This window comes from Panicum hallii, unplaced genomic scaffold, assembly GCF_002211085.1.
Source record: "Panicum hallii strain FIL2 unplaced genomic scaffold, PHallii_v3.1 scaffold_190, whole genome shotgun sequence".
In the NCBI taxonomy this organism is placed as follows: domain Eukaryota; kingdom Viridiplantae; phylum Streptophyta; class Magnoliopsida; order Poales; family Poaceae; genus Panicum; species Panicum hallii.
Window position 1 is genome coordinate 8,706 of NW_020356323.1, and position 9,437 is coordinate 18,142.

Below are 9,437 nucleotides of genomic sequence, written 5' to 3' on the forward strand. Positions count from 1 at the left end.
CCGGTAGGGTTGGAGTGGAGGGTACTCATCAAAGATAGGAACCTCCTCTTGAGGCACATCACCTTGTGGTTGAGCAGCTCTTTGGTAGCTACGCCTGGGTGCCGCATGGCTAGGACCGCCCATTTGCCCAGCTCGACTCATTGAAATTTTGGGCGTTGGCTTCCTTTTGCGCTTAGGTGGAGGAACGACTTCAATTTCATCGGAATCGGAGTTGGAGATGGGATCATGCAAGAACTTGGTCCTCCTCTCATGCACCATCTGTACATGTATAGGAAGTATACTGCTTGATTAGAAGTAATGAAAGAACGGGTGGATACAAACAAAGGATTATGCAGTAACAATCAAGACTGAGAGGTCCTGGCGGACAGTCCGCCTCTCGGTTTTGAATGTTCCCGCGAAAACATGTGATGTCAAGAATTAATCCAATGGGGCTCAAACTTTGTAGGCACATTCTAGATGATAATGGAAGCCTAGACTTAAATTTTGAACAACAATGAGTGGATAGATTGGGAGATCGACTTGAATAAAGGTTTAGGTTATGAAATGAACATGAACATGTGAACTAAAGATTTAGCCATCCATTCTTCAAGATTTTCAAAGAATAGCATGCTCTACCTAGCAGGAAACAATAGCTAAAAGCATTCCTCAAGATATGCATCGAGTAGAGAGATCGATGGAGGATTGTATATACCTTGTTCCTGCCCTAGGATGAATGGAAGTGCTTCCAAAGGATTGGAAAAGAGGGGAGAAGGTTCTTGCAGCCTGTGGAGGGGCTCCTTCGCCGTGGACCTTGCGGAGGAACCGAATCCTTGGCTCCACGGACAATGGGGGGCAATGGGGGGTGTTGTCCGTGGGGAAGGAAGAGAGAGTGAGAGGAGCTAGTTGTGTTATGTGGATGAAGAGAGATAGAGGAGCTTCATCCAAGAGGTATAGAGGGTTTTGGACAGTCTCCCACGGACATAACACGATGGGCCCACGAAGAGATAGCTGGATGGAAGAAAAATGATAAGTTCTGCTGGCTGACCCCGAGAGGTCCTGGCGGACTGTCCGCCAGGACCTCTCAGCCAGCCAAAAAAATATTTTATTTGCCGAGTGTCGGTCAGCTGACACTCGGCAAATACACCCTTTGCCGAGTGTCAAAAATCAAGCACTCGGCAAAGATAACGGCGTTTAGGGTTTAGGGTTTAGGGTATCTGTTTGCCGAGTGTATCTGTTTGCCGAGTGTTAGGCTCTCGGCAAAATATTTTATGCCGAGTGTTTTTTTTTGCCGAGAGCGACACTCGGCAAAGAATATGTTTGCCGAGTGCCCGAAATATAGCGCTCGGCAAACCTTTTCACCCTCGGCAAACCTGGTCTCTCCGGTAGTGTAACTATGGCCCATGGGCACGATTAGCTAGGTGTTGCTTCAGCCAGAAAAAAATCAATTTTTTTGATGTCTGAATACCCCCGCGAGGAGTCAACTAACACAAATTCTATTTTCTTTTGTAGCCCACCCATGGAGGGATGAGCGCATGCAATAAAGATAAATCGGTGATGTCAACTAGAGTTTAAAACTAAAAGGTCAATAATCTTATTCTAAAATATTCTAAAATCAAAAGAGATTGAATAAAAATCTTATTGATGCTACAAAAATTTATTTAGATTCCTGATTTGAAAATTAGATTGTTACAAAAATTAATTTACTTCTTCAACGCGTCTAGCTAGAACGTGTTGGATATCGACGTGTGGTTTCCCCAATGACTCGAAAACTATAACTTTGCCTTCTCTGGTGCTCAGTTCATATGATGACTCATGATAGCAACTATATGACAGGTAGACCACGAAGAGGAAAACCTGCAAGGGGAATCTTGTCGGTGGTCGCTTGCTAGAGCGGTGTTGAAACAGGTGGAAAATGGAACAGAACAGGGATTTCACTTTTGCAAGGAGGTTCTTTATCTGGAGTGGCTCCAGTTGGTTGCATGGTCATCATCCGTGGCCAGCGCACCGGTCGTAGGTCGATGATGGTGAAGGGCGGGGCAGTAATTGGGAGGCGGGCATAGGTGGCCGTGGGCAGCTCGGAAGAGCTCCGATGGAAGGGAGATTCGGGATATAAGGAGTGGGGGAGCTGTATTATAGAGGGTTCTACAAATCTCTTAACCAACAATAGTAACACAAGTTGAGTCATCGGCATGCTTGTAGCACTTACCAGACTATTATAATGTAAGTATAAGATTGATTATTCCTAGATAATGCATAGTGCAAAAACAGTTCAAATACACTTGAACTGCGTACACGTGAAGCGGACATAAAACATGCAGAGTTAAGTAGGGAGCTGAATATATATGCATGCCAAATACACCCCCCCCCTCTCTCTCTCTATTCAAAACTACAGTTGGATCACTTCAGTTTTCTCCTAAGTTCGAATATATTTAGCTGCTGGTGATATAATAATAACACCTGTTGCACAGTGGTACTGCTGCATGGACTTAACGCTCCCTAACGCGCTCTACCAGAGTATCTTTTAGACGTGGAAGGTGCCTGTGTGGATTTAGTTACTGTTTTGGCGGGTGGTTTGCCTGAGTACACGATTGAGATCTTCTGTTGGCTGGGCCCAGGGTATTTGGATTCCCTACTCTCGAGTTAGTTAACTTCATGGTGGTTCAAAATGCACGCAGGACCTTCTGCAGTATAACTGAAAACTCAATCACCGTACACGCGGTTGTTTTGAGCGTTGTATAAAACCTAGGCCAAATAATAGTCTTTGATCCAATATGATTCACAGGGGTACCACTCTTACCAAAATATGAGGAAATAAATAACAAAGTTCCAAGACCTTTATTCATCACAAAGCCATTCAGGACAGTGCAAACAACACGCAAACAGCAAAGCGGTAACTTAAAGAAGCACACTTAGACGGACAGCTATGGGAATCCATCCATCAGCTACTGCTAAAGTACTGATCGGTAGGGCCCCTAGCTACTTTATTGTATTAAACTGCACACAGCTGAGTAATCAAACAGCAGCACAAGGCATCAAGGTGGCCACCAGCATGCATGCCCAACGGTTTCGGCCGGTAGTACTGTTGGTAGCATACTGTGTTGCATCTATGGCTGGGCACCCACGTATGCCCCGAGAGAGTTGAGCACCCCGCCGGAATGAGCAAAGAAGCCGACGATGGCGCCCTTATGCATTGGTATCTCGAAACCCTTCCCAGCTGCCGGATCACCGTACGGCCCGTATGGCTCCCCGTCGCTAGTGACAAAAGTCAGCGATTTGACATTGTTGTCGAATGTGCCGGAGAGGTTGGCCAAATACGCACCTGCTGGAATGGTAAACTAACGACGATTTTGGCACATTAGAATAGGTTGGTACATTAGCTATAACAACGTACAATGAATCGACAAGAACATACATACCGTAGCTTTTGAGCCTGCAGCTGTGCCCCACGTATCGACCGACGTAGTTGACCCCTGGTCATTTTCATACGAGAAGGAGATGCCGTTGATGTGTCCACCGGCACCGTCCTTGCTGCTATAAACAGTAACGCTCTGAAGTTTCTTGGATGTCCCGGTCATGTCGTGCGATGTACCCTGAGCACCACCGAACGGGCCGACGGCAATCATCGCCTGCATGTACATATGCATCCATATGGGTAAATATAACTAGCGAGCGAGCTAGCAGGTTACTGTAGCTAGCTGTACGTAGAAAACCTAGCTAGCTGCAGTGCACAGGTAGTCTTTCCCTAGCTCGGCCAGCATATGATGGATCAGTTCAGAAAAGCAATAATTAATGCGCTATTTATGGATCTAGAGAACTGATGATGCATGCATAGTACTGTATATGACAGACAATCATCAACTGAGACACAGCTTAAAGTACCTACCATTGATGGGAGTTTGCTAAGTACGCAGTGGATGCCACGAGCTAGCTAAGGGATGTCACGAGCGTGCTTTGCTGCCCGGATCTTGTTGCTCTATGAACTAACGGGGATGCATGCCTATTTATAGTGCTGGTGAGCTGCTGGTGCCCGGTCCGTCTCTCTAGTGACGACAATATAACACGCAAGCATACATATGAGTATTGGATCATCAACGGCCTGGTGTAGCCAATAATTTCAAAAGACAAATTAACTAATGAGCCATTGCTTCGATCAGTCTCTCCCTGGTCAGCCGCGTCCTAGTTTAATCTACCTTGCAGCTAGTGGCGCCGTTCTAGTTTATTTAATCTACCTTGACTAGGGCTGGAGACTACTGTGCATGGGTGCAGGTTGCAGGATGCCTCCTTGCTCGAACCTTGCCCAATGCAAGTAGGAAATACAGACTCTTGGACGATCTAGACGAATCAAGAAATAATGCATGTCAATTCCATCTCTATCCATGGCCAGGCTGGTTTTAGCTAATGAGTTAGCTTGCGCAAGTTTTAGATGATTGGCGTACAATAATACAAGTATTCGTTGAAACCTTAGGATGGCCTAAACAATAATTTTTTTGCATCCAATATTCAGATGTTCTAACGAAGCTTAGCTTATCATGTTTGGGGATTTTGTCATGAATTATGCGTTTTTATCATTATTTGCTAGATGATTAATTTTCCATGACGCGTGCCATCATGACCAATTGTTGGGCACTTGCCCGGCTTAATCCGGCCACCTACTAACTATGGCCCATGGGCACGATTAGGTAGGTGTTGCTTCAGCCAGAAAAAAATCAATTTTTTTGATGTCTGAATACCCCCGCGAGGAGTCAACTAACACAAATTCTATTTTCTTTTGTAGCCCACCCATGGAGGGATGAGCGCATGCAATAAAGATAAATCGGTGATGTCAACTAGAGTTTAAAACTAAAAGGTCAATAATCTCTATCCATAAATTAACTTTTATTTCAATCTTTTTCCGGATGGGCCCGAGTTGGGGTATAGACTAACTTCCTTGCGAAACTCTGCAAGTGACCGCGTATGCATGGATGAACACCAGTTAGTTATAGGTACTAGCTAGGTTGCCAGGCTCATGATCATCAACAAGGCTGCTTCTTCATGTGGAAAGAATAGTCCACAGAGATGACGAGGTTTACCTTTACGTGATCCTTGGATGACCGCAGACGATCAAAACCACCACCAGCTCTCTCATCCCTTATAGGTCTAACACTAGTAGTAGAGTAGCTAGAGTCACCTTGCTGCTACTGCTTGCATACCGCGTCGAGTGCTTATGAATTATTGCTAGTAATCTAATGCAGTACTACAGGTGCTCCTCCTGTCCTGTTCCCACAAGCTGCCTCGCTGGCTTCCTTTCCCATTTGAAACCCCCGCGCCGCCTCCGCCTCGGGCCCGCGCGGCCCCTGCGGCCGCCGCCTCGGGCGCACGGCCCCCGCGCCGCCGCCGCCTCGGGCGCGCGGCCCCCCACGGCCCCGCGCGGCTCGGCCCCGCGGCCACCGCCGCCTCGGGCGCACGGCCCCCACGCCGCCGCCGCCCCCGCGCCCCTCTGCCCCGCGGTATGTACTGAATGATCCTGTATTTGACAGTTATCAAGTGGAAGATATGCGGTGAACAATTTATGGCAGTGAAGTTCGCTAGTGTAGCCTGGATAATTAGAAAGTTCTAACTTATCTACAATTCTAGTTTATATATAAGTGTTATGTACTAAATGTCTAAACACAATTCTTAAGCAAGAAATATTTGTTTGCATATGCACTAGTAGGTTAGTAGCTTTCATTTATTTTCTGAATTCTGTACAAATGTAGTCCCATGTGAACCAAGATAAGAACAATTCTGGAACTCTTATTGGTAGTAGTATAGCTACAATCCAGAAGAGCGCTGCTCCTGAGGTTATCTTCAGAATGTATTCACGAAGCTATGAATGAATTACCTACTTCGGATTGGCTAAGCCATTTTATTTTCTATGGTGCAGATGCTTCTTGCACTGATGGATGAGGCATACACTGGTTCTGCAATAGAAGATTCTAGGGGTAATTCAGGTTCTGATGATAGTAGTCCCCTAGACCTCGCTGACCCAATGTTCCTAGACCTTCTAAAAGATGAGAATGATGGTATTGCCGTAAGTAGTTTCTCCTATACAATAGTGTATGTTCAATGTTTCTATATTCCCCCTGAATTCTTAGTACTAGTGGTATCTTTTTCTACTGTTCCCTTCAGGCAAAACATTGGATATCTCCTACAATATCTTCGACATTACAAGTGGCAGTTAACAGTCCACAATCGGACAGATTAAAACAGTCACTGGAAATGGCACCTCGCTTTCTTTCTTTGTATTTTGCAATTGCATTACGGGACGTTAATGACTGTATGTTGCCTACCTTTTCTCATTATGATTACTATTGATATACATACTAAATTACCAACATAATGTTGATGTGAAAAATCTATGTTTGGTTGTTCAGCGCTGTTGTGTGCTCTTATTCCAGTAGTTATGTCAAGATATGCTGCAATGTTCCCAGACAAGGTTTTCTCATTCGAGGTAAACAACTTAGACTTATTCTGAATTTTCCTTGTCTCTTATGTGTTATACTGATGTTTTGTAACTATAGTTTGATACATATATGTTGAACTATTGCAGCTGTTGTTTTCACAAAACTTATTAATTCTGAAAGCCATCCTAAATGATGCTATGACTAACTGGAGCAGTCAGCAGTGGTAGGTTAAGTCCATCTATTTTATGTTGGAATATGTTGGATGATCAAAATGAAAGAAGTACAAACTGCCAATACCAACCTTCACCTATAATCCACAATGATGGTATATTCATATGGCTTGTCTGGCTTTGGAATTGGTTATTTGCCTAACATGACTTCTGTAAGTTCCATGTTCCCATATTCTAGGTTCCCTTATATTACATTCTTGTAGGTCAGGAAAAGACTGTCGGATTTCATATTGGCTGCCTTCCAGCGGTCTCCTGACATCATTGCAGTACTAAAAGTAATGTGTAAATTTGTGTTCTTTATTTCTTACTATACATACAAGTCAGAACTTCGAAGTCTGAACCAAATAAATGCCCATGTTATGTAGAACTTAGCAGCAATGAGGAGGCCTTTAAAAAGTTCCTTTATATAAGAGTTTTGTTAACAATTTCGCATGATAACTTTGAATCATTCTGCGGAAGCCTATTACTGACAGACTTGGTGAAGCTCATGATTACTTACACAGGTGCATACATGTGAAATGATTACTTACACAGAAATAGTAAACAGTGCATGTGTAAACAATGATTACTGGAGCTATAGTGAAGAAGATTCCTCATTTTTTTAGCAGGCATCCGATTATTTTCGTCGGCCGTATTGGCCGACGAAAATACCGTTATTTTCGTCGGCTGCCGACGAAAATAATCCTATTTTCGTCGACTTTATTCCGTCGGCCTATTTTCGTCGGGGGGCCGACAAAAATAGCTATTTTCGTCGGCATTTGTCCTATTTTCGTCGGCTTCTGGCCGATGAAAATAGCCTATTTTCCTGTAGTGTTCCTAAGGAATAAAAGGTTAAACAGTTTGAAATGGTTTTTTTAAGATGGAACCAAGATTATCAGGTCTTGAGTATTAACCTTATATGATTCTTTGGTGTGTTTGGGAATTTCGATAGATATAGTGAATTGGAAAGGAATTAAATATGAATTTCTGGATATAAGAAAAGGGTTTTCGACTATTTGAAAGTTTTAGATATTGGAACATGGTTCCATTGAGTTTCAACTAAGAATTTAGAGATGGAAATAGGTTTATACATTGTTGTAGTATTTTACTGTGGTTTTCTAAGGACTTATTGAGTAAGACAAACTAAAGATATATATAAGAAATGCATTTTCTAGACATAAGAAAAGGGAATTTAAATATTTTAATGCTCCAAATATTGTAACATTATTATATTTCATTTGAGCAAAGGATATGATGTAGGAAATAGGCTAGCAAGAATTTTCTTTTCATGGTTCGTTAGAATGTGTTTTCCAATATTTTAATGTTAAAATATTGGAATAACGTTCTATATTACGCTTGAATTTGGAAGAACGAGTACAAAAATATGCTTAGATACATTTGTAGCATTTTTAGGAGGTTTCTTGTGGTTTATTGAATTTGAACTGATGAAGAATGATATCTCATATAAATAGAATATGGGTTTTTGGATGATTAAAAGCTAGGAATAGTGGAAAGGTGGTTACCTGGTGTGGAAAATGGAGGACAGGATCTTACAATATTTTAACGCACAATTAATACCGATTTTTAAACTCCCTTTGGTACCGGATATACAACCAGTACCGAGCAACCGAGACTAAAAGTCTTGATCATTAGTACCAGTTGCATGGTCCGTACTAAAGGAACCTTTAGTATTAGTTGGTAACACCAACTGTTACTAATAGGGTTGCCAGGCTAATGCGCTAAGCCGGTCCAAGTAGTAGCTGTTGTTGTGCGGACCGGTAATAAAAGTAATTTTACTTTTTGTTTCCAGTTTTATTTCTTTTGTTGCTGTTTATTTACGCACAATTGTTACGTCTACACGTGTACCCGAGCTCGTACTCTGCTATACGTCCATCAGCCGTGATCATGTTGAAATCTTTTGAAACTAAATAACATGTTACGATCCAGCAACTACTTAAGTATATATCCAATATACAAGTATACAAGTATTTACGAATATATTAGTATTTACAAATGCACAACTATATAACTCATCACAAGTATATAACTCGTCATCACGATCCATCGGTTAATAGTGTTTTGTTTACATCACACGCCGACGACAGTGGTTGATTAAGCTTTCCGTTGAAGCAGAATGTTCCTTTGGCATATAAGACCTTGCAATTATGAAACCGTATGAGTTCCTACCAGATTGCCCGAATCCTATCCACCAAGAGGAGTTCTTCCTTCATTCTCATCATCTATCATTTAGAAAATATAACAAATATATTAAACTATCATGCCCGCACAATCAGAAATGTACTTGTAAATGGTGTTTACGTACTTAGATATTGGCACTCATCAATTTGTCACGTACAAAAGTGTGAATGTACTCACGAACATAATATCCACATAAATTGTTTCTAGTTTCCTATGTCCAAAACTAAAGAAGAAAAGAAGTTATAAAATATTTATATATGCATAGAAACAAACGAGATGTGCAAAGTCTCAATATATATACAAACACATACCGGAAAGTCATTCTAATATCAAGTGTTTCTTTAAAAGCAACACCGTGTTTTTTTCCAGAAAAATCCTTGATTCAAAAAATGAAATGTGGCTTTTTACAAATGAATAATAAAAATAATTTAATTGTTCAACGCATTTATCTAGGATGTGTTGGGTATCGGCTTGTGGTTTCCTAAATAAGTCGAAGACTATAACTTTACTTTCTCGTTCATGTGATGACACAGGATTGCAACCATATGACAGGTTGAAAATGAAGAGGAAAACCCGTGAAGGGGATCTCGTTGGTGGTCCCTTGCTAGAACGGTGTTGAAACTGGTGG

General features: G+C 42.0%; 2 protein-coding genes across 2 annotated transcripts; one reads left to right on the forward strand and one right to left on the reverse strand.

Annotated features, from left to right (window-relative positions):
* Positions 1-2,785: 2,785 nt before the first annotated feature.
* LOC112878643 (protein GOS9-like) lies at positions 2,786-4,004 on the reverse strand. Its single transcript, XM_025942881.1, has 3 exons — positions 3,863-4,004; positions 3,396-3,605; positions 2,786-3,314 (listed from the first exon to the last, which is right to left on the reverse strand). Exons 1-3 carry the CDS (start codon positions 3,863-3,865, stop codon positions 3,084-3,086), a joined length of 444 nt encoding a protein of 147 aa, XP_025798666.1. The 5' UTR covers positions 3,866-4,004; the 3' UTR covers positions 2,786-3,083.
* Positions 4,005-5,744: 1,740 nt separating this feature from the next.
* LOC112878644 lies at positions 5,745-6,996 on the forward strand. The gene is made up of 5 exons (XM_025942882.1): positions 5,745-5,798; positions 5,882-6,028; positions 6,127-6,274; positions 6,372-6,448; positions 6,835-6,996. Exons 2-5 carry the CDS (start codon positions 5,882-5,884, stop codon positions 6,994-6,996), a joined length of 534 nt encoding a protein of 177 aa, XP_025798667.1. The 5' UTR covers positions 5,745-5,798.
* The last annotated feature ends 2,441 nt before the right edge of the window (positions 6,997-9,437 follow it).